Genomic DNA, 26,114 nt, shown 5'->3' on the forward strand with positions numbered 1-26,114 from the left:
CTCTATTCTTCTCTGCGGGAGCATCCTGAGAAATTTTACCAGTACTGTCGAATGAGCATTTCCACATTTGATCGCCTCTTGGAGACAGTGCGCCCTGGGATCACCTTTCAGGACACAAGGATGCGCAAAGCCATATCTGCAGAGGAGCGACTTCTACTCACAATACGGTATGTACTACACAACCACATTCTCTATGTTCATAATGTGTGTGCTAAAGTATGTTTTTTTTGCCTTCTTGGACAAAGTTTTATGCCCTCATCTTACTCCAAATATGTTTCAACTTACACACCAGAATGTTAGCCCTAATATGTACTGCATATCACTTAGTCATTGTGGAACCAAATATGTGTGTGGTATTCTATCTCAATTCCTCCCAAGTTTGGTCGGCATGTAACTGATGTTTTTGGACTTTATGCATTCTAAACTTATCAATTTCTGTTGTTCTACAGCTTCCTGTCCACTGGCCTGTCTTATGCCGCCCTCCACCATGAGTTTCTCATTGGAAGATCAACCATTTCATTCATAGTGAGGTCTACATGTGCAGAAATCTGGACAAGACTCCATCAAGTGGTCATGCCCGAGCCCAGGATGGAAGACTGGTTGAGGATATCAAGGGACTTTGAGGAGGAATGCCAGTTTCAAAATTGTATTGGGGCCCTGGATGGCAAACATATCCGGGTGCGTAATCCGCCGAACTCTGGCTCACAATTCTTCAATTATAAACAATACTTTTCTGTTGTATTGTTGTCTCTGGTAGACCCTCAATACAAGTTTAGAATTGGTGACATTGGGGCCTATGGAAGGACGGGAGACTCAAGAGTCTTCAATACTTCCATTATGGCTCGGCGGCTACGCACCAACCAGTTGGATCTACCACCACCACGCCAGCTACCAGGCTCCCCTGAAGAATCAGTCCCTTATGTCCTTGTGGCAGATGAGGCCTTTCTGTTATCGCGCAATGTCATGAGGCCATATCCCCGGCGCAACCTTGACCACAGGCGCTGAATTTGTAACTTGCGCCTATGACGTGCTAGGCGACTGGTGGAGTGTTCCTTTGGGATTCTTTGTGCCAAATGGCAGGTACTCCAGTCTGCCATTCAGTTGAGTGAACAAAATGTCAATGAAGTTGTGAAAGCCTGTGTTGTTCTGCCCAACTTTACCAGGATACATGATTGTTCATCCTCTGATGGTGTTGTGCGTAGGCTGGACAATGTGCGCAGGGTGAGACCTCCTATGAACCCTCAACGTAGACCGCTCTCTGGCCTCAAAGTGCGTGATATTTTCACTAATTACTTTATCTCACCTGAGGGGGCAACTTCTTGGCAAGAGCATGCTGTGTCTATGTTATAATTTGTTGCTTTAAGTGTGTCTAAATATATATTACTCAAGCCTTTATGATTCTATGAGTGTTTCATTGCATTGGTTGGTGTCTGTTAGTATGTTGTGAGGGATTGTGAAAAATCACACAGAGACGTTAAGTAGAGTAGACAAATTTTTAGTTTTGCCTTTTTTTTTGGTTTCCTTAAAGGCAAACATAATATTGCCATAAGAACATTTTGGCAATGGGCAAAATGACCCTTTGTGCCTTCTTTAACTTTTTTGAAAAGTAACATTACATAACCCAAAAAAAGATTAGGCAATAACAACATTGCTGCATGACAATATTAAACTAGATTTAAAAAAAAAAAAGGTGAGCTCCATCACCAAAATAAATGCTAAAAGATAACATAACACTCACATTTCTTCATAATATTTTCCAATCATAGAAAGATTCCACCATGACAGGCAAGGCTACCTTACGGCTTTCAGACAGATATTACCTGTCTGTAGAACAGAGAATATTTAACCATGCTATACTGGAAAGGATGAAAAAACAAAACTCACTTGTTAAGACATAGAGAGAGCGTGATATTCTGAATGCTGGCTGCCTTGAATTTTTTTTCGAGAGATTGCTAGCAAAAAAGGTGACTACTTCACTAAGGCCAGCACGCCTTTCCTAGGCATTAGCAAGTGAGTAGTGTATTTTCATCCTTTCATTTTACAGTATAGCACGTTGAAATATTCTCTTTTGTACACACATGTAATATCTGTCTGAAAGGCGTGAGGTAGCCTTGCCTGTCATGATGGACTCTTTCATATGATTGTAAAACATTGTGAAAAAATAAGGATGTTAAATTATGTTAAAAAGTTTGGTGATGGAGAACACCTGTTTTTTCCTTTCTATTTGGAGCACCAGTTAAACCGCACTGGACTTCTCCGGCCGTCAGACTCATAAATCCTCATAGGTTGGGGAAGGGGAACGTGGAAGAGCAGCCTGTGGGTGCTGCTGGACACTGTGGCCAACATCGCCCTGTGTGAGGCCATACTGTTGCCCATGATGCTGGAATTGTCCTGCCTCCTGGGACTGTTGGGGATACTGGCCAGAGTAATGATGATGGTGAGGGGCATCTTGTTGGCTGTGGTAGGCACGTGGCTCATACCCACCAAGATAGCCAGATCGTCCCCAACCAGGTTGGGACCAGCCTCCAACACTGGGTGGGTACAAGTGGCCATATTGGTGGGGTTGGCTAGAGGCTGACATTTGGGGCTGCGGAATAGAAGGTTGGGTAGTGTGAGGAAGCGGTTGAGGTGTTGGCCCACGTACTAGGGGCTGTTCGGACCCTGCTTGAGCAAGCATCTGTGTTGATGGTCTCATGCGCATTAGATTTCGGGAGGAGAGCTGCCACCTCTCCAGAAATTCGAAAACCTCATATGGGGTATTGGGGGGGTGCTTGCATCAAGCAGGATCTGAATACATCCCCTAATACGGAGCCTGACCTCACGGGTAAGGGCACGGAGATAAAGGGTGAGGCTACGTGTGTAGGCCTCCTCCCCATCATCTGTAGTTACTCTAGATAAATAATTGAGCACCTCTGTGTCCACATTGGTCCTGCTCTCTTGAATAGTGATCTGGCGCCTTCTTCGTGTTCGCCGTGATGTAAGAGCAGCCTGTGGGGAGGCCCTGATCTGGCCAGTTGGGCTGCTGCTCAAGTTGCCCGGCTCTTCCAGGATGGGTGATGGGGCAGCCATTGGGTTGTCCTGTGATGCCTCATCTTCTGCCATCCTTCTTGTAGGGGGAGAAGATGGGCCAGCCACCTCATCCCCTACAAGATCTATTATGGGCTCTGCCTCTGAGGCCGTTCCTCGATCCGTAAGGTTGGATTGAGTTCTGTTATGAAATAGAACAGAGGCAAAAATACATCAATATTTTTGGCCCTGTAAAGTATTTGTGTAATGTGGTGTGAGGTATCTACTTACGGTCTCGGATCCAGAATTGAGGCGAGGAAGGACAGCCGGTCATAGTAGATGTACTTCCTTTTAACATATCCAGCATCCCCACTCCTGGACCGCTGCTGGCGTTCCCGGCGGTACTGGTCCCGGAAGCTTCGCCAGCGTTTCATCACATCTTCCACTGCAATGTGACAGGAAATATTGTCAAATTCACATATTTGAGAGGTCACATTTTCTACCAGTAGTCTAGGCATGGGGCCTTCTGGGGTGTGCTTTCTACTCATGGTGGCATATGTAATTGGGCAGATACACAGGGTCTCTTTAGCTACACTTAATAATTGTTTTGTCTAGGAGGATGAGGAGCTTGTGGCCTAACCCCAAATTATGGCTGTGTGAAGCCACGTGTCACATCCAAATCTAACGGCCTCATGAGGCTAAAAGTACATGCACAGGAAGGGGGGTGCTGATTCTATATTCCTTTTTTCTTGCGCGATAAGGTTACTGATGTTTTGCGTTGTACTTACGAATTTTATGCTGCTCCTCACGTGGTCGGTCACAAAAGTCATGGTACATCTGGTGACAGATGCGCCTCCATGACGCCTCCTTTCTTGCCCGGTTTGCATAATTTGCATCGCGTTGGTCCCAGATTTCGGGACGTTCCTGCACCAGGACAATGAGCATCTCAACATTTATGTACGTGGACGCCATGCTGCTGCTGTACTCCGTGGAGGCGTACTTCCTGGATGTCTGGAGCGCTTTTTGAGCTCATTTGCATGTCTAGGCTTCCTGATGATGGATTGCCCCATTTCCTGTCACCAGCCAAAAGACCTGCGTATTGCTCGCAGGTCACACGTCTGGTCCGTGTGTAATCCGTATTTTTTGCGCGCCCATAGACTTGCATGGGCGTAGTACGCTGACAATCGCAGCATGCTGCGATTGGCACGGAGCGTAGGATACGGATGAGAAATATACGCCTGGTGCGAGTGACCCCATAGAGAATCATTTGTCCGTGTCTAATGCGTGCTTTTAGCGCCTCTCACTCGGCCGTATTCCTCGCCAGTGTGACCCCGGCCTTACACTACACCAGTATGAGCCTGCCCCAGTATAACACTGCACCAGTATGAACCGGCAGAGCTTAACACTGCACCAGTATAAGTCTGCCCCAGTATGAGCCCGCCCCAGTATAACACTGCCCCAACATAACACTGCACCAGTATAAGTCTGCCCCAGTAAAACAATACACCAGTATGAGCCCGCCCCAATATAACACTACCCCAGTATGAGCCTGCCCCAGTATAACACTGCCACAGTATGAACCCGCCCCAGTATAACACTGCCCAAGTATGAGCCTGCCCCTGTATAACACTGCACCAATATGAGCCTGCCCCAGTATAACACTGCACCAGTATGAGCCTGCCCCAGTATAACACAGCACCAGTATAAGTCTGCCCCAGTATAACACTGCACCAGTATAAGTCTGCACCAGTATGAGCCTGCCCCAGTATAACACTGCACTGATATGAGCCCGCCCCAGTATAACACTGCGCCAGTATGAGCCCGCCCCAGTTTAACACTGCACCAGTATGAGCCTGCCCCAATATAACACTGCACCAATATGAACCTGCCCCAGTATAACACTGCACCAGTATAAGTCTGCCCCAGTATAACACTACACCAGTATGAGCCTGCCCCAATATAACACTGCACCAGTATGAAACTGCCCCAGCATAACACTGCACCAGTATAACACTACACCAGTATGAGCCTGCCCCAATATAACACTGCACCAGTATGAAACTGCCCCAGCATAACACTGCACCAGTATAACACTACACCAGTATGAGCCTGCCCCAATATAACACTGCACCAGTATGAACCTGCCCCAGTATGAACCTGCCCCAGCATAACACTACACCAGTATGAGCCAGCCCCAGTATAACACTGTACCAGTATGAGCCTGCACCTGTATAACACTGCACCAGCATAACACAGCACCAGTATGAGCCTGCCCCAGCATAACACTGCACCAGTATAAGTCTGCCGTAGTATAACACAGCACCAGTATGAGCCTGCCCCAGCATAACACAGCACCAGTATAACACTGCACCAGTATGAGCCTGCCCCAGCATAACACTGCACCAGTATAAGTCTGCCCTAGCATAACACTGCACCAGTATGAACCTGCCCCAGTATAACACTGCCCCAGTATGAGCCTGCCCTAGTATAACACTGCACCAGTATGAGCCTGCCCCAGCATAACACTGCACCAGTATAAGTCTGCCCCAGTATCACACTGCACCAGTATAAGTCTGCCCCAGTATAACACTGCACTGATATGAGCCCGCCCCAGTATAACACTGCACCAGTATGAGCCTGCCCCAGTATAACACTGCACCAGTATAAGTCTGCCCCAGTATAACACTGCACCAGTATGAGCCCACCCCAGTAAAACACTGCACCAGTATAAGTCTGCCCCAGTATAACAGTGCACTGATATGAGCCCGCCCCAGTATAACACTGCATCAGTATGAGCCCACCCCAGTATAACACTGCACCAGTATAAGTATGCTCCAGTATAACAGTGCACTGATATGAGCCCGCCCCAGTATAACACTGCACCAGTATGAGCCCGCCCCAGTATAACACTACACCAGTATAAGTCTGCCCCAGTATAACACTGCACTGATATGAGCCCGCCCCAGTATAACACTGCACTGATATGAGCCCGTCCCAGTATAACACTGCGCCAGTATGAACCTACCCCAATATAACACTGCACCAGTATGAGCCTGCCCCAATATAACACTGCACCAGTATGAACCTGCCCCAGCATAACACTGCACCAGTATAACACTGCACCAGTATAAGTCTACCCCAGTATAACACTACACCAGTATGAGCCTGCCCCAGTATAACACTGCACTGATATGAGCCCGCCCCCATATAACACTGCACCAGTATGAGCCTGCCCCAATATAACACTGCACCAGTATGAGCCTGCCCCAGTATAACACTGCACCAGTATGAGCCTGCCCCAGCATAACAGCACCAGTATAAGTCTGCCCCAGTATAACACTGCACCAGTATAAGTCTGCACCAGTATGAGCCTGCCCCAGTATAACACTGCACTGATATGAGCCCGCCCCAGTATAACACTGCGCCAGTATGAGCCCGCCCCAGTTTAACACTGCACCAGTATGAGCCTGCCCCAATATAACACTGCACCAATATGAACCTGCCCCAGTATAACACTGCACCAGTATAAGTCTGCCCCAGTATAACACTACACCAGTATGAGCCTGCCCCAGTATAACACTGCACTGATATGAGCCCGCCCCAGTATAACACTGCACCAGTATGAGCCTGCCCCAGTATAACACTGCACCAGTATAACACTGCACCAGTATAACACTGCACCAGTATAACACTGCACCACTATAACACTGCACCAGTATAACACTGCACCAGTATAACACTGCACCAGTATGAACCTGCCCCAGCATAACACTACACCAGTATGAGCCTGCCCCAGTATAACACTGTACCAGTATGAGCCTGCACCTGTATAACACAGCACCAGTATAACACAGCACCAGTATAACACAGCACCAGTATGAGCCTGCCCAGCATAACACAGCACCAGTATAACACTGCACCAGTATAAGTCTGCCCTAGTATAACACTGCACCAGTATGAACCTGCCCAGTATAACACTGCACCAGTATAAGTCTGACCCAGTATAACACTGCACTGATATGAGCCTGCACCAGTATAAGTCTGCACCAGTATGAGCCTGCACCAGTATGAGCCTGCCCCAGTATAACACTGCACTGATATGAGCCCGCCCCAGTATAACACTGCGCCAGTATGAGCCCGCCCCAGTTTAACACTGCACCAGTATGAGCCTGCCCCAATATAACACTGCACCAATATGAACCTGCCCCAGTATAACACTGCACCAGTATAAGTCTGCCCCAGTATAACACTACACCAGTATGAGCCTGCCCCAGTATAACACTGCACTGATATGAGCCCGCCCCAGTATAACACTGCACCAGTATGAGCCTGCCCCAATATAACACTGCACCAGTATGAACCTGCACCAGTATGAACCTGCACCAGTATAACACTGCACCAGTATAACACTGCACCAGTATAACACTGCACCAGCATAACACTGCACCAGCATAACACTGCACCAGCATAACACTGCACCAGCATAACACTGCACCAGCATAACACTGCACCAGCATAACACTGCACCAGCATAACACTGCACCAGCATAACACTGCACCAGCATAACACTGCACCAGCATAACACTGCACCAGCATAACACTGCACCAGTATGAGCCTGCCCCAGTATGAGCCTGCACCTGTATAACACAGCACCAGTATAACACAGCACCAGTATGAGCCTGCCCAGCATAACACAGCACCAGTATAACACTGCACCAGTATGTCTGCCCCAGTATAACACTGCACCAGTATAAGTCTGCCCTAGTATAACACTGCACCAGTATGAACCTGCCCAGTATAACACTGCACCAGTATAAGTCTGACCCAGTATAACACTGCACTGATATGAGCCTGCCCAAGTATAACACTGCACCAGTATGAGCCTGCCCCAGTATAACACTGCACCAGTATAAGTCTGCCCCAGTATAACAGTGCACCAGTATGATCCCGCCCCAGTATAACACTGCACCAGTATAAGTCTGCTCCAGTATAACAGTGCACCAGTATGAGCCTGCCCCAGTATAACACTACACCAGTATAAGTCTGCCCCAGTATAACACTGCACTGATATGAGCCTGTCCCAGCATAACACTGCGCCAGTATGAACCTACCTCAATATAACACTGCACCAGTATGAGCCTGGCCCAATATAACACTGCACCAGTATGAACCTGCACCAGTATAACACTGCACCAGTATAACACTGCACTGATATGAGCCCGCCCCCCGTATAACACTGCACCAGTATGAGCCTGCCCCAGTATAACACTGCACCAGTATAACACTGCACCAGTATAACACTGCACCAGTATAACACTGCACCAGTATAACACTGCACCAGTATAACACTGCACCAGTATGAGCCTGCCCCAGCATAACACAGCACCAGAATAACACTGCACAAGTATGAGCCTGCCCCAGTATAACACTGTACCAGTATGAGCCTGCCCCAGTATAACACTACACCAGTATGAGCCCGCCCCAGTATAACACTGCCCCAGTATAACACTGCACCGATATGAGCCCGCCCCAGTATAACACTGCACCGAAATGAGCCCGCCCCAGTATAACACTGCCCCAGTATAACACTGCACCGATATGAGCCCGCCCCAGTATAACACTGCACCAGAATGAGCCTGCCCCAGTATAACACTGCACTGATATGAGCCTGCCCCAGCATAACACTGCACCAGTATGAGCCTGCCCCAATATAACACTGCACCAGTATGTACCTGCCCCAGTATAACACTGCACCAGTATAACACTGCACCAGTATAACACTGCACCAGTATAACACTGCACCAGTATAACACTGCACCAGTATAACACTGCACCAGTATGAGCCTGCCCCAGCATAACACTGCACCAGTATGAGCCTGCCCCAGCATAACAACTGCACCAGTATGAGCCTGCCCCAGCATAACACAGCACCAGAATAACACTGCACCAGTATGAACCTGCCCCAGTATAACACTGTACCAGTATGAGCCTGCCCCTGTATAACACTGTACCTGTATGAGCCTGCACCAGTGTTAGCCTGCCCCAGTATAACACTGCACCAGTATAACACTGCACCGATATGAGGCTGCCCCAGCATAACACAGCACCAGTATGAGCCCACCCCAGTATAACACTGCCCCAGCATAACACTGCACCGATATGAGCCTGCCCCAGTATAACACTGCACCGAAATGAGCCCGCCCCAGTATAACACTGCACCGAAATGAGCCCGCCCCAGTATAACACTGCCCCAGTATAACACTACACCAGTATGAGCCCACCCCAGAACAACACTAAACCAGTATGAGCCTGCCCCAATATAACACTGCACCAGTATGAGCCTGCCCCAGTATAACACTGCACCAGTATGAGCCCGCCCCAGTATAACACTGCACCGATATGAGCCCGCCCCAGTATAACACTGAACCAGTATGAGCCTGCCCCAGTATAACACTACACCAGTATGAGCCCACCCCAGAACAACACTACACCAGTATGAGCCCGCCCCAGTAGAACACTGCGCCAGTATGAGCATGCCACAGTATAACACTATAACACTGCACCAGTAAGAGCCCGCCCCAGTATAACACTGCACCAGTATAAGTCTGCCACAGTATAACACTACACCAGTATGAGCCCGCTCCAGTACAACACTGCACCAGTATGAGCCCGCCCCGGTATAACACTGCACCAGTATGAGCCCGCTCCAGTATAACACTGCACCAGTATGAGCCCGCCCCAGTATAACACTGCACCAGTATGAGCCCGCCCCAGTATAACACTGCACCAGTATGAGCCCGCCCCAGTATAACACTGCACCAGTATGAGCCCGCCCCAGTATAACACTGCACCAGTATGAGCCCGCCCCAGTATAACACTGCACCAGTATGAGCCCGCCCCAGTATAACACTGCACCAGTATGAGCCCGCCCCAGTATAACACTGCACCAGTATGAGCCCGCCCCAGTATAACACTGCACCAGTATGAGCCCGCCCCAGTATAACACTGCACCAGTATGAGCCCGCCCCAGTATAACACTGCACCAGTATGAGCCCGCCCCAGTATAACACTGCACCAATATGAGCCCGCCCCAGTATAACACTGCACCAGTATGAGCCCGCCCCAGTATAACACTGCACCAGTAAGAGCCTGCCCCAGTATAACACTGCACCAGTAAGAGCCTGCCCCAGTATAACACTGCACCAGTAAGAGCCTGCCCCAGTATAACACTGCACCAGTATAATACTATAACACTGCACCAGTATGAGCCTGCCCCAGTATAACACTGCACCAGTATGAGCCCTCCCCAGTATAACACTGCACCAGTATAAGTCTGCCCCAGTATAACACTGCACAGATATGAGCCCGCCCCAGTATAACACTGGACTGATATGAGCCTGCCCCAGTATAACACTGCACCAGTATAACACTGCACCAGTATGAGCCTGCCCCAGTATAACACTGCACTGATATGAGCCCGCCCCAGTATAACACTGCGCCAGTATGAGCTCCCCCCAGTATAACACTGCACCAGTATGAACCTACCCCAATGTAAAACTGCACCAGTATGAGCCTGCCCCAGCATAACACTGCACCAGTATAAGTCTGCCCCAGTATAACACTGCACTGATATGAGCCCGCCCCAGTATAACACTGCACCAGTATGAGCCTGCCCCAATATAACACTGCACCAGTATGAACCTGCCCCAATATAACACTGCACCAGTATAACACTGCACCAGTATGAACCTGCGCCAGTATGAACCTGCCCCAGTATAACACTGCACCAGTATGAACCTGCCCCAGCATAACACTGCACCAGTATACTACACCAGTATGAGCCTGCCCCAGTATAACACTGCACCAGCATAACATAGCACCAGTATGAGCCTGCCCCAGCATAACACAGCACCAGTATAACACTGCACCAGTATGAGCCTGCCCCAGCATAACACAGCACCAGTATAACACTGCACCAGTATAAGTCTGCCCTAGTATAACACTGCACCAGTTTAAGTCTGCCCCAGTATCACACTGCACCAGTATAACACTGCACTGATATGAACGCGCCCCAGTATCACACTGCCCCAGTATAACACTGCACCAGTATAAGTCTGCCCCAGCATAACACTGCACCAGTATGAGCCTGCCCCAGTATAACACTGAACCAGTATGAGCCTGCCCCAGCATAACACTGCACCAGTATAAGTCTGCCCCAGTATAACACTGCACCAGTATGAGCCCGCCCCAGTATAACACTGCACCAGTATGAGCCCGCCCCAGTGTAACACTGCACCAGTATGAGCCCGCCCCAGTGTAACACTGCACCAGTATGAGCCCGCCCCAGTATAACACTGCACCAGTATGAGCCCGCCCCAGTATAACACTGCACCAGTATGAGCCCGCCCCAGTATAACACTGCACCAGTATGAGCCCTCCCCAGTATAACACTGCACCAGTATGAGCCCTCCCCAGTATAACACTGCACCAGTATAAGTCTGCCCCAGTATAACACTGCACAGATATGAGCCCGCCCCAGTATAACACTGCACTGATATGAGCCTGCCCCAGTATAACACTGCACCAGTATAACACTGCACCAGCATAACACTGCACCAGTATAAGTCTGCCCCAGTATAACACTGCACCAGTATGAGCCTGCCCCAGTATAACACTGCACCAGTATGAGCCCGCCCCAGTATAACACTGCGCCAGTATGAGCTCGCCCCAGTATAACACTGCACCAGTATGAACCTACCCCAATGTAAAACTGCCCAGTATGAGCCCGCCCCAGTTTAACACTGCACCAGTATGAGCCTGCCCCAATGTAACACTGCACCAGTATGAGCCCGCCCCAATGTAACACTGCACCAGTATGAGCCCGCCCCAGTATAACACTGCACCAGTATAAGTCTGCCCCAGTATAACACTGCACCAGTATGAGCCCGCCCCAGTATAACACTGCACCAGTATGAGCCCGCCCCAATGTAACACTGCACCAGTATGAGCCCGCCCCAGTATAACACTGCACCAGTATAAGTCTGCCCCAGTATAACACTGCACCAGTATGAGCCCGCCCCAGTATAACACTGCACCAGTATGAGCCCGCCCCAGTATAACACTGCACCAGTATGAGCCCACCCCAGTATAACACTGCACCAGTATGGCTCCTTACTACCGTTATTGGAGCAATAGCTGTCACCACGCACAGCCATCATTCCGTCGGACCCCTAGTACTTATTATTTCTCCTCAGTTGGCGCTGCTGCCGCCGGCGCTTGCGCAGTGAACGACAGCTGAAAGTCCCAAGTCTCCACACGCGCCCCGAAGGCTGACGTATTTCTCAGCGCGACTCCATCCCGGCCGGAAGTGCCCCCCCTTGTAGAAATGGGTTTATGAACTCGACTTCATTCCGGCAGAAGCCTGTGTTTTCGTCGGACGTCGGTGATCGACCCGGGCCAGGTGAGTGAATCGCAGCTGTGAATGTCATTCTCCTCAGTGTGGCAGCCGGGTCTGCCAGCTTTATTCCTGTATGGCGGAACATCGCCAAGAACATGGCTGCCAGGGGTGGCGTGGTAATATTCATGTGCACAGGTAGTTGTGCTGGTCACAGTACAAGAGGAGAGAAGACTCTGCACAGGGATACTGTATGTATAGTGAGGGAGGACATGATGGTTGCCAATATACAGGAGGAGAGGGAACACCTTGCACATGGATACTGTATGTGTAGTGCAGCAGGACACTATGGCTGTCACTATACAGGAGGGGAGAGTAAGACCCTGTACTGGGATATTATGTATAGTGAGGGAGGACACTATGGCTGTCACTATACAGGAGGGGAGAGTAAGACCCTGTACTGGGATGTTATGTATAGTGAGGGAGGACACTATGGCTGTCACTATACAGGAGGGGAGAGTAAGACCCTGTACTGGGATGTTATGTATAGTGAGGGAGGACACTATGGCTGTCACTATACAGGAGGGGAGAGTAAGACCCTGTACTGGGATATTATGTATAGTGAGGGAGGACACTATGGCTGTCACTATACAGGAGGGGAGAGTAAGACCCTGTACTGGGAGATTATGTATAGTGAGGGAGGACACTATGGCTGTCACTATACAGGAGGGGAGAGTAAGACCCTGTACTGGGATATTATGTATAGTGAGGGGGGGCATGATGGCTGTCACTATACAGGAGGGGAGAGCAAGACCCTGTACTGGGATATTATGTATAGTGAGGGAGGACACTATGGCTGTCACTATACAGGAGGGGAGAGTAAGACCCTGTACTGGGATATTATGTATAGTGAGGGAGGACATGATGGTGGCCAATATACAGGAGGAGAGGGAACACCTTGCACATGGATACTGTATGTGTGGTGCAGCAGGACACTATGGCTGTCACTATACAGGAGGGGAGAGTAAGACCCTGTACTGGGATATTATGTATAGTGAGGGGGGACATGATGGCTGTCACTATACAGGAGGGGAGAGCAAGACCCTGTACTGGGATATTATGTATAGTGAGGGGGGACATGATGGCTGTCACTATACAGGAGGGGAGAGTAAGACCCTGTACTGGGATATTATGTATAGTGAGGGAGGACACTATGGCTGTCACTATACAGGAGGGGAGAGTAAGACCCTGTACTGGGATATTATGTATCGTGAGGGAGGACACTATGGCTGTCACTCTACAGGAGGGGAGAGTAAGACCTTGTACTGGGATATTATGTATAGTGAGGGGGGACATGATGGCTGTCACTATACAGGAGGGGAGAGCAAGACCCTGTACTGGGATATTATGTATAGTGAGGGAGGACACTATGGCTGTCACTCTACAGGAGGGGAGAGTAAGACCCTGTACTGGGATATTATGTATAGTGAGGGGGGACATGATGGCTGTCACTATACAGGAGGGGAGAGCAAGACCCTGTACTGGGATATTATGTATAGTGAGGGAGGACACTATGGCTGTCACTATACAGGAGGGGAGAGTAAGACCCTGTACTGGGATATTATGTATAGTGAGGGGGGACATGATGGCTGTCACTATACAGGAGGTGAGAGTATGACCCTGTACTGGGATATTATGTATCGTGAGGGGGACATGATGGCTGTCACTATACAGGAGGGGAGCGTAAGACCCTGTACTGGGATGTTATGTATAGTGAGGGAGGACACGATGGCTGTCACTATACAGGAGGGGAGCGTAAGACCCTGTACTGGGATATTATGTATAGTGAGGGAGGACTCTATGGCTGACACTATACAGGAGGGGAGAGCAAGACCCTGTACTGGGATATTATGTATAGTGAGGGGGGACATGATGGTTGTCACTATACAGGAGGGCAGAGTAAGACCCTGTACTGGGATATTATGTATAGTGAGGGGGGACATGATGGCTGTTACTATACAGGAGGGGAGAGCAAGACCCTGTACTGGGATATTATGTATAGTGAGGGAGGACACTATGGCTGTCACTATACAGGAGGGGAGCGTAAGACCTTGTACTGGGATATTATGTATAGTGAGGGAGGACAATATGGTTGTCACTATACAGGAGGGGAGAGTAAGACCCTGTACTGGGATATTATGTATAGTGAGGGAGGACATGATGGCTGTACTGGGATATTACATAGATAGTGAGGGAGGACACGATGGCTGTCACTATACAGGAGGGGAGAGTAAGACCCTGCACTGGGATATTATATGTATAGTGAGGGAGGACATAATGGCTGTGACTATACATGAGAAGAGTAAGGCCCTGCCCAGGGATGCTGTATGTGTAGTCAGGGCTGTGCAGTTGGCAAATCAAACCACCGACTCCTCAATTTCCCTGACTTCCGACTCCATTTCTGACTCTATGGCTCCGACTCCACAGTACTGCAGAACAGACAATTATAGGACACTTCAGAAGTTTCCCATATTATGAAAACAGTTACAGCACATCCCGTACTGAACCCAATTTATTTATTTTAGGAGTCTGAGTCGACTCCACCAAAATAGACTCTGACTCCACAGCCCTGTGTGTAGTGAGGCAGGACATTGTCACTATACAGGAAGGGGAGAGGAGGCCCTGCACAGAGATGCATGTGTTGTGAGGGATGACATGATGGTTGCCACAAGGCTCTCCTTTCTCATCCCAAAGTCTTCCTTCAGGTAAATATACAATATGCACATGTATATATGGGATAGGCGCCCCTTCCTCTGTATTCTGCACATATTACATGTACATTCCCCTATATCAAGCACAGAGAATAGAGTATACAGTTGTATATATGAGAATGGAGGAGCAAGGAATTTAGCATATAGGTGTGGCATAAATGATGTAGTCAATAAATCTGTATATAAAATTACACACAAAATGATGCACAGGGCAAAAAAAGGACAGTCGGTATAATGCCAATAGGAAAGAGGACAGAAAAACAAACCGTCCAAAGAAGCCCAGTATAGACAAGAGTGTATTCAATTATAAATTAGCTTTATTAAGAAGGCAACAATGAGAATTACAAAAATTACATGGATGCAGGGACGCACACCCAGATTTAGTAAAAAAAAAAAAAAAAAAAAAAAAAAAAAGGTTGCGACAGGGAGTCAGTAATACAGAATAAGGTACAGTGCCAGTAATTGTGTATATATAGTGTAAGATATATAGCAATCAAATGTGGCATGTCACATAAATTACTGGTAACAAAATGCAAAAGTGCCCAAAGTAAATTGTCGATGCAGAATAATTAAATGATAGTGGGGGCTGTACTTACTGCACTGACTGTAGGAAGTGGATGAGGAGTCCCTGCTGAGTGGAGTTTACCTCTGTGTGTTTTAGATATTGCCTTCATCAGCCCAGACTGACTGTTCAAACTAAGGGTACCGTTGCACCAGCGATATGACGCGGTCAGGATCGCTGGTGCATCGCTAGGTGGTCGCTAGTGAGCTGCCACACAGGCAGATCTCACCAGCGACATCCCTGGGGACGGGGATCGCTACATACCTGTCAGACGCGGCGATCCTGACGTCCTCCCGCCCGGCTCCACGCGTCGCTCGTCGGTGCCACAGGAAGCCCAGCAGGAAGTGGCCGACGAGGAATGGTCCAGGAGCTTCTCGCGCGATCAGCGATAACCAGCGGGGGAGCGGTCGGAGGTAAGTATCACATGCAGCGATATCGCTAGCAATATCGCTATAACGTCACAAAATCGGTGACTTTACAGCGATATTGCTAGCGAGATTGCAGTGTGTAACGGGGGCTTAAAGCCCCCGTCACACACAGTGATCTCGCTAGGGAGATTGCTGCTGAGTCACAAGTTTTGTGACGCAACAGCGATCTCACCAGCGAGATCGCTGTGTGTGACACCTATCAGCGACCGCCCCCCCCCCCCGCTGGGTATCGCCGATCGTGCTGGAATGGCCAGGACATTTTTTTGGTCGCTGGTCTCCCGCTGGCCAGCATGCATCGCTGCGTGTGGCGAGCAGGAACTTGTAACCAAGGTAAACAGCGGGTTTCTAAGTGCTGTGCGGCACTTAGAAACCCGCTGTTTACCTTGGTTACCAGCTCCCTGCATTAGCGCGCTGGTAACTAAGGTACACAGCGACGCCAGCGCTCGTTGTCGCTGGTGCTGATTGCTGGTGAAGCTGCCTGTTTGGCTGCTCACCAGCGATCATGTAGCGACACACCAGCGATCCTGACAAGTTGATATCGTTGTCGGGATCGCTGGTGAGTCGCTATGGCCCTAAGTCCCACTTCTTGGTGCATCACGGCAGGGTCAATCACTTAAATACACCTCTACACCTGCTTGTTTTTCCTCATTATCTACCCCCCTCCTCTCTGACAGCTTTGGTTTCATAGAGCCAGAGAAGGATGGAGATAGAAACCAAGCATGTGGGAAGGTGTAGTTAAATGATTGACCTGCCATGATGCACCAAGCGCCTGTACTTTGAACAGTCATTCTGTGCTGTTGAGTCCCATTAACGACATTGGCTGTAGGGAGTAGTCACGTTCTACGTTGTATGTGCAGGGTGAAACGGTGGTGGTGGGAGTGATTCACTGTGGGGATAGTATACTTAATGTGAGTGTTGGTGGGGGCATTTTTATAAGCATTCTCTATAATGGCCATAAAAGGGGTATCGCTATTGAGAATACTAAGGGGCTTCAATAGGGAAATAATTGCTGTGCGCTTGTGAAAGTATTTCTCCCTCCTCCTTGGCATTTTTCATGTTATGCTACCTCACAATCTGGTTGTCTTTTTTACCCTTCGCCACGACAGCACCCACTGGAGGTAGCGGGATCCGCCCCATAGGAACAGGAAACCTACAGAAAGATAAAAGGGGGCAGTCCGCGTCTCCTCCTCCATTTTGGGTTTCCTGTTCCTTGGGGAACTTCTGGAAGAAACCTTTGGAAAGATGTACCTGGGTCAGTGCATGCCGCCTGTGCGGTGTCCGTGAGAACGGCAGGGGCTGCGGTCCAGAAGCAGTGTCGGGGGAGTTTCCGTTAGACGGCTTCCCCCTCGTCTGGTAGGATGGATGGGGCAATGACCATGTCCAGGGGGGCCGCCCGGTCTCACCCAGGAGCTCACCGGGTGCGCTGCATGGAGCCAAGAGGACGCTCGGCGGCGACTCTGGGATCAGGAAGAGCCGCTGCAGTGGGAGCGGTAAGAGCGCCAGTGGTGCAGAAGAAAAATAAAAAGATGCAGCAGCGGCTTTCCGGGCGGAGGACGCGGCCCGGGGTACAGAGCGGGCCTGCGCATTTGCCGCCTGACGTGGTTTCTCCAGGCCCCGGAAGTAATGAGTGAACTTCCAGGGCATAATGGCTGAGGTGCAGGGCGCTACTGCGCAGGCGCGAAGCACGCGATTTGACCCGGAACTAGAGGGGACTTCCGGGTCGGTGCAGAGGGGATAGGAAAAAAAAAAAAGAAAAAGAGGCTGAAGCCCTATTTAATCGAACGCCGCACAGCAGTTGGCGGTGAATCATGTCATCCCCAGGAGACGCGCATCCTCTAGCAGGAGACTCTGCCGGTGGGGGCACATCCCGAGACCGCTCTGGCAGGACATCCACGGACACCGCTCGCAGGAGTGACGCAGGAGTCTCGAGATCCAGGACTGGACCTCTGCCATCTGATCCGGTACCTTAAGCTTCACTGGGTGAGTGCGCAAAAGATACTTTGCCTATTAAGCTGACACCCCCCTTTTTTCTCGCCATCCCCCCCCCCCCCCCCTCCTCTTTCCAGGCTAAGAAAAAAGAGGAATCCAAACACAAAGAATGCGCTCAGTCTCTACCTGACTCCTACCCCAAAAAGCTCTGCAAGCGATGCATTAGGGAGACAAGACAGGGAGCCGCAGTGTCATCTAAGGACATACGGACTATCATTAGGGAGGAACTACAGGCTATTGCCCATGCTAGAACTCCCTCAGAGAGCAGGAGCAAAAAACAAGTAACCCTCAGCTCAGATACGGAGGAGGAACAAGAACTAGCCTCAGACTCCTCGCTCACGTCCTCATCATCAGAAATTGAGGGACGGTCATGTTTCCCCCTGGATAGTGTGTACAACTTGGTTAAATCCGTAAGAAACACTATGGGGTGTGAGGAGACAAAAAGCGCCCAAACCACGCAAGATATAATGTTTGCGGGTTTGGCGGAAAGGAAAAGGAGAGCTTTTCCGGTAATACCGGCAATTAAGGCCCTAATAAAGAGAGAGTGAGAAAAACATGATCAGAGAAGTTTTCTCCCATCGGCCTCAAAAAGGAAATATCCATTTAGCGATGACTAACTTCTAAAATGGACAAAAATTCCTAAGGTTGATGCTGCGGTAGCCTCCACCTCTAAACAATCTACTCTGCCAGTAGAGGATGCGGGCTTACTGTCCGACCCACTTGACCGTAAAGCGGAGTCATCATTAAAGAGGTCATGGGAAGCAACAACGGGCATTTTTAAACCAGCAGTAGCTAGCACATGCACCGCCAGATCAATGCTCGTATGGTTAGACCAATTGGACCAACAAATTGAGCAGAAGGTGTCTAGGGAAAAACTACATGCCGCTATACCATTAATTAGAGGAGCAGCAGCCTTTATGGCCGATGCATCTGCAGACACCCTACGCCTAGCAGCAAGATCGGCGGGTCTGGTGAACAGTGCCAGGCGGGCACTTTGTGCGTCCCCCTTCCAGCTTTTCATCCAATCGAAATCTAAGATCTGCGCGATCCCGTGCGAGGGTGAGTTTGTCTTTGGGAAAGCCCTAGATGACCTACTCACCAAAGCTAAAGAAAGGAAGAAGGCTTTCCATGACCCCTCTATCCCTTTCTACAGGAGAGCTTTTAAGAGGCGGCCGTTTGGAATGAGGAGACAAACGGATAGGTGAACAAGATGGCCCACTAAAGAAGAAAAGCAAAAGGGTAGCATGTTTAGAAGCTCAAACTTCCAAAAAGAAAAATACTGAACAATCAGTCCCCCAAGTAGGGGGTAGACTAAAATTTTATTTTCTAAAATGGGGGGGGGGGAAAATAACATCAAGCTCGTGGATTCTGAAAATAATCAAAGAAGGAATAAAGTTAGAATTCCTTCATATTCCCCACAACTCATTTATTATAACCTCCCATAACTCAACAATACAACAAAAAGCCCTCAAAATAGAAATTCGGAGTCTACTATAGTCTTCTATCCAAGAGGGTCTTAGTTAAAGTCCCAGAGGGACAAGAGGGTAGAGGGTTTTACTCTCCCTTTTTTTTTTTTTTTTTTGTTCCTGAACCTGATGGTACGTTTAGAACAATCATAAATCTAAAAAGACTTATTACATTTCCCTCTTTCCCCCATCTCACAGATCTTCCTTACCCGACCTTTCTATAACAATTGACAACATCACGCTTTCCCCCGTACCGGAGGTCCGTTGCCTCGGCGTAACCCTTAACTCTGCCCTGTCCTTCAAACCGCACATCCAAGCTCTCTCCACCTACTGTCGCCTCCAGCTCAAAAATATTTCCAGAATCCGTTCCTTCCTCAACCCTCAATCTACTAAAATGCTTGTGCATGCCCTCATCATCTCCTGCCTCGACTATTGCAACATCCTTTTCTGTGGCCTCCCTGCTAACACTCTTGCACCTCTCCAGTCCATTCTCAACTCTGCCGCCCGACTAATTCATCTCTCTCCTCGCTACTCCTCCACTTCACCCCTCTGCAAATCTCTTCACTGGCTCCCATTCCCTCAGCATATCCAGTTCAAATTAATAATACTGACCTACAAGGCCATCTACAACCTGTCTCCTCCATACATCTCTGAACTAATCTCCAGATACCTTCCGTCAAGGAATCTCCGGTCCTCCCAAGACCTCCTTCTCTCCTCCACACTTATTCGCTCCTCACCCAACCGCCTCCAAGACTTTTCCCGAATAGCCCCCATCCTCTGGAATTCCCTCCCCCAACACGTCCGGTTATCAACCACACTCGGCTCCTTCAGACAGAACCTGAAAACCCACCTCTTCAGGAAAGCCTGCAGTGATCCCCGCTGCCTCCTCGCCACTACTGGAGCTACCGCCTCACCATCACTGGAACTGCTGCAACCCCCCAACCTACTGTCTCCTTCCCCACCATCCTGTGGCATGTAAGCTCGAAAGGGCAGGGTCCTCTCTCCCCTCTATATCAGTCTGTGATTGTTAGTTTGTTTGCTGTAAGTGATATCTGTAATCTGTATGTAACCCCTTCTCATGTACAGCACCATGGAACCAATGGGGCTATATAAATAAATAATAATTTATAAAAAAATTATAAATTTAAAATGGAATCAATCAGGTCCACCATTAGACTTCTTTTCCCAAACTGTGTAATGGCAGGCATTGACTTGAAAGATGCTAAAGATGCTTACTATCATCTTCCTATTCATGACAGATACCAAAGATACCTAAGGGTCGCAGTAGCATTCGAAGGCAAGATCCATCACTTTCAGTATACGGCCATGCCCTTCGGTCTCTCTACAGCGCCAAGAATTTTCACCGAGGTGATGGCCTATCCTCGTCAAAAAGACACCTTGATCGTGCCTTACCTTGATGACTTTTTAGTTATCGGGAACTCAATTAACCAGAGTGAGAGACGTGTGGCTGATACGGTCTCATCTTTACAGGATCTAGGCTGGATCCTCAATTTCCAGACTTGTTTCACTCTCCTTCCATAAGTTTTTAGGGTTCCAGTTAGACTCTACGTCCCAGAGGTGTCTACTTCCACAGGTAAAGATTATGCTCATTATAAATAAGGTTAGAGCAGCACTGGACAGACCACAAATGTCTCTGAGAGAAGCAATGTCGCTATTGGGGTCGTTTACCTCTTGCACCCCGGCAGTTCAGTGGGCCCAATATCACATCCGCACATTGCAACATCACATCCTCCAACAGGACAGACGGCACGGCGGTCACCTCGAGAGCAAGATAACCCTATCTCAGGAAGTCTTGGCCTCTCTAGAATGGTGGCTAGACAGTAACCATTTGACCGCGGGAGTTCCATGTGTAATATCCCCATCCCATACTTTAACCACTGACGCTAGCCCCCACGGTTGGGGAGCGTATATGGGGAATAGCTACGGTCAGGGAATGTGGATTAAGGAGGAACTACAGTACTCGTCCTACTTAAAGTAGCTGACAGCAGTAGATTATGCATTACATCATTTTCTTCCACAGCTCCAACAGACACATGTCAGGATCTTATCGGACAACACCACCACAGTGGCGTATATAAACAGACAGAGAGGTACTCGATCAGAGACTCTGATGTCTTCCGTGGCAAGAATCTTAAGCTTAGCTGAAAATTATTTGTCCCTTTCTGCCCTCCACATCAAGGGGAAGAATAACCAAGAAGCAGACTTCTTAAGCCGACATACACTTCGGCAAGGGGAGTGGCGCCTCAATCATCGCGTCTTCAAGGACATAATAGCTCTATGGGGGCAGCCTCAAGTAGACCTCTTTGCCACGAAAGAAAACAGACAAATAAAAACATTTGCCTCCCTGTCCTTGTCGGATCATCCAGACATACTAGACGCCCTTCAGGTTCCATAGAAATTCGACCTAGCATACGCCTTCCCTCCGATAATCCTTCTACCTCAGGTCATTCGGAAAATCAGAGAGGACAAGGCGAGAATAATTTTAATAGCGCCATTCTGGCCGAAGAGACCGTGGTTCTCATGGCTACGACAAATGTCGATATCAGATTCTTGGGTCCTCCCTTCGATCCCCAACCTACTCTCCCAGGGCCCTTTTTTCCACCCCCAAGTGAACAGCTTACACTTGACGGCGTGGAATTTGAGAGGCAGCTACTAAAATCAAGAGTGTTTTCTGAGACTCTAATTGCTACACTCTTGCAGAGCAGGAAGCAGTCCACTACTCAGATATACACGAAAATATGGAAGAAATTTCTGCAGTTCCATACAGCCTCTCATTCCACAGAAATCCCAATAGTTCCTGTCTTGGAATTTCTACAAAAATGGAAGGATCTAGGTCTGGCAATAAATACAATAAAAGTCCAAGTGTCTGCATTAGGAGCACTTTACGGCCATAATATAGCAGGGAATAAGTGGGTGTCCCGTTTTATTACAGCTTGTGAACGAATGACACCTGTACACATACCTAGAATCCCTTCTTGGGACTTAAATTTGGTCCTAGACGCTCTAACAGAAGCCCGTTTTGAACCAATAGACACTGTATTTCCAAAATACTTGTCACTCAAAACGGCCCTCTTAGTAGCACTGACATCTGCGAGGAGAGTTAGCGACATTCAGACTCTATCCATAGATCCACTCTTTTTTTTCAGATATATCAGGACAGGTTGATTCTAAAACCAGACCCCTCGTACCTTCCTAAGGTATCAGCAAAATTCCATAGATCGCAAGAGATACTCCTCCCCACTTTCTTCAGGGACCCCTCCACTCCTGAAGAACAGAAATTTCACACCCTGGACGTTAGGAGAACTGTCTTAAAATACAATGAGGCTATGTGCCCACGTTGTGTGTTAAAACGCACACTGAAAACCGGACTCCTTCCCAGAAATCGCGCGTTTTTTTCCGCGCAATTCTGTTCGCGATTTTGCCACGATTTTCTCAAGCACTTTCCAAGCGATTTGAAGCATCGCTTGGAAAGTGACAGGTTGGTCACACTCGTCAAACATAGTGTTTGACAAGTGTGAGTAGCTTTTTACTATTGAGGCCGCCTATGCGGCTTCAATAGTAAAAGATAAAATGATAAAAAAATAAAAAATCGGGGTATATTTACCTTCCGACGTCCCGCACTGCCATCCCGGGCCTCAGCGTTCCCAGTAATGCCTTGCGAGACCTGTGATGATGTTGGTCTCGCGTTACTATAGCGATCTCGTGAGACCACGTCATCACAGGACCTTGCCACAAGGCATTACTGGGAACGCTTAGGCCGGGAATGCAGCGCGGGACGTCGGAAGGTAAATATACCCCGATTTTTTTTAATTTTTTTATTTTTATTTTTTTTTCTCTTTTTTTACAGGGGTATGGTACCCAGGGCCTGGAGGACAGTCTCCTCTCCTCCACAACGTGGGTACCAACTGCACATGAGACGCTTAACTTCCCGCATGGTGGGCATAGCCACATGCGGGAAGTAAGCGATTCTCATGCATTCCTATGGTTGCGGAATCACGGCAATTCTTTGCGATTCCGCACAAAAGAATGATCATGCTGCGATTTTTTTTTTTTTTTTTTTTTTTTTTTTTTTCCCGCGATGCGATTCCGCCGCAGAAAAAAGCGCAGCATTAGCACAGCATGTGCGGAATGCCATAGGAATGCATGGGGGGGCATCCTGTACACTATTTTTAAACGTTTTTGCGGCAAAAACGCTTAAAAATCGCATCGTGGGCACACGGCCTCAAAGATCCAGGCGCTGGAGGCAGTGTAGGGCTCTGTTCATATCCTTTCAGGGCTGTAAAAAGTGGTTCGGAGTCACGAAGAGCACCTTATCCCGATGGATCAAGGATGACATCCGATTAGCCTACTCCGCGAGAAATGAAGATCCTCCGGAGAGCATCAAGGCGCATTCCACTAGAGCAATTGCATCTTGTGCTGAGAGGGGAGACGTTCCAATCGAAGCCATATGTAAAGCGGCAATTTTGTCAACCCCTTCTACCTTCTATAATCACTATAGACTCGACCTATTGTCAACTGCTGACCTAAGCTTTGGCAGGACTGTACTTGGCACGGTGGTCCCACCCAGGTGATGGTCTCTGGAATCTCTCCAGTGGGTGTTGTCGTGGCGAAGGGTAAAAAGTCGGATTACTTACCGGTAATGCTCTTTTAATGAGTCCAACCCGCTCCCTTCCCTCCCTATGAAGATAATAGCAATAAATACACCATGTAAATAAGTTAAACTTAAAATGCAAGCACTTTGCCTAACTTTTGACGGTCCTCCTGGTACTCTGAAATACAACTGAGGAGGAGAGGCGGACCGCCCCTTTTATCTTTCTGTAGTTTTCCTGTTCCTATGGGGCGGATCCCGCTACCTCCAGTGGGTGCTGTCGTTGACTCATTTAAAGAGCATTACCGGTAAGTAATCCGGCTTTTTTTTTTTTCCTTTTTTATTGTGAAGCAAACAACAAATAGGACAAAACGGAAACCGTCAGTGTGCATAACTATTCACCTCCATAAAAGTCAGTACTTTGTAGAGCCTCCTTTTGCTGCAATTACAGCTGCAAGTCTCTTTGGATAAGTCTCTGAGCTTTCCATATCTTGCCACTGAGATTTTTCCTCTTTTGTCAAGACAAAACTGCTCCAGCTTCTTCAAATTAGATTGGTTCCTTTGGTGAACATCAATCTTCAAGTTGGAGCACAGATTCTAAATTGGATTCAGGTCTGGGCTTGACTAGGCCACTCCAAAACATTTACACACACTCATTGAAACCACTTGAGTGTTGCTTTTGCTGTACCTGCTGCAGAAAAAATTCCCCACATTGAAACATGGTGGTAGCAGCATCATGCTGTGGGATATTTTTCTACAGCAGGTACATGTTGTTCTTGGGGAGCTAAGCTGTTGGTTTGGCGCCAGACATAGCGTTTACCTTGGTGGCCAAAAAGTTCAATTTTGTGCTCCTCATCTGACCACAACACCTTTCTCCATACATTTGAGGAGTCTCCTACATGTCTTTTGGCAAACTCAAAATGAGCCTTACATTTTTCTTGTGTAACTAAAGGCTTTATCCAAGATGTCCCTCCTGACAGCACCATGGAGGTCGTCATCATCCTCCTCCTTCTTACAAGGACAGGAAACGCACGAGAGGTTAAAAGACCCCTCCCACCCACCTCCCCTAGTGTTTTTCCTGTCCCTGCATGGAGGGACACGCGAGAGGAGCAGAGCAGGAAGCTTACCAGACGGGCTCAGGGGAATCGTGCGGCACAGCTAATCCTTCCCCCGGTCAAGAGGCCCAGTGCCGAAACTCTCCAATGGGGAGTCCCTTGGCTGCAGAGACAGCGGAGGCCTCCTGGGTTGAGTCGCTTCCCCTGATGGGGAACTTGTGGCGCTGGCCAGCAAGGTGCTGCATCTTCCGAGAGACGGGCGATGTGTGTAAGTTTCGCACTTCCGATGATGTCAGAGAAGCTCCTGGTTCCGGTGTTGGCATGTGTTCCAGGGTGGAGTGCAGAAATAATTTGCAGACTGGTAATAAAACCATTACCTGGATCTCGAGAGGCACCCGGCATGCACATGGGCACTATGGAGGAAGCGGGCAGAGGTGATCACGACTGCTTGGTAAGTGTGATTGATTGCAGTCCCACCAGCAATCTGATTATCCCTTCTCTTTATGCTAAAATAGGATAAGGGAATCCCTGCTATTTCCCTCCCTACACCTAATAGGTCTGGCAATGCCTCTGTAAAGTCCAAGTGATGCCCTATATGTATTGTAAAATTTCCGGAGGCATATGGAAGAATACCCTATGAAGGCTGCACCACCAAAATTGTGAGGGAGGAACAGCCGTCCATGGTATCTGAGATGAGGTCCTTAATCTGTGAGGAGGTCCATGCCGCTTTGTCTATCCTCACCCTGCCACAGTCTGCCAATCCTGGTTCAAGAGCTAAGAGACCTGGATGGAAGATCGTGCTAAGCTCAGACAAGGAGTTCCAGTTTCTGGG

At 48.7% G+C, this 26,114-nt stretch overlaps 2 protein-coding genes across 2 annotated transcripts in view; one reads left to right on the forward strand and one right to left on the reverse strand.

Annotated features, from left to right (window-relative positions):
* Positions 1–2,103: 2,103 nt before the first annotated feature.
* Positions 2,104–9,754, reverse strand: LOC141074264 (uncharacterized). Its single transcript, XM_073561886.1, has 3 exons — positions 3,795–9,754; positions 3,298–3,451; positions 2,104–3,208 (listed from the first exon to the last, which is right to left on the reverse strand). Exons 1-3 carry the CDS (start codon positions 3,976–3,978, stop codon positions 2,701–2,703), a joined length of 846 nt encoding a protein of 281 aa, XP_073417987.1. The 5' UTR covers positions 3,979–9,754; the 3' UTR covers positions 2,104–2,700.
* Positions 9,755–12,198: 2,444 nt separating this feature from the next.
* Positions 12,199–26,114, forward strand: part of LOC141074255 (oocyte zinc finger protein XlCOF8.4-like) — a 50,839-nt gene continuing 36,923 nt past the window's right edge. The window contains exon 1 of the mRNA XM_073561872.1: positions 12,199–12,468. The gene's annotated coding sequence lies outside the window, so the exon portion shown is untranslated. The remainder of the gene's footprint in view (positions 12,469–26,114) is intronic.

Source organism: Dendrobates tinctorius, unplaced genomic scaffold (genome assembly GCF_039654945.1).
Source record: "Dendrobates tinctorius isolate UK_male_01 unplaced genomic scaffold, ASM3965494v1 ptg000331l, whole genome shotgun sequence".
Taxonomy (NCBI): domain Eukaryota; kingdom Metazoa; phylum Chordata; class Amphibia; order Anura; family Dendrobatidae; genus Dendrobates; species Dendrobates tinctorius.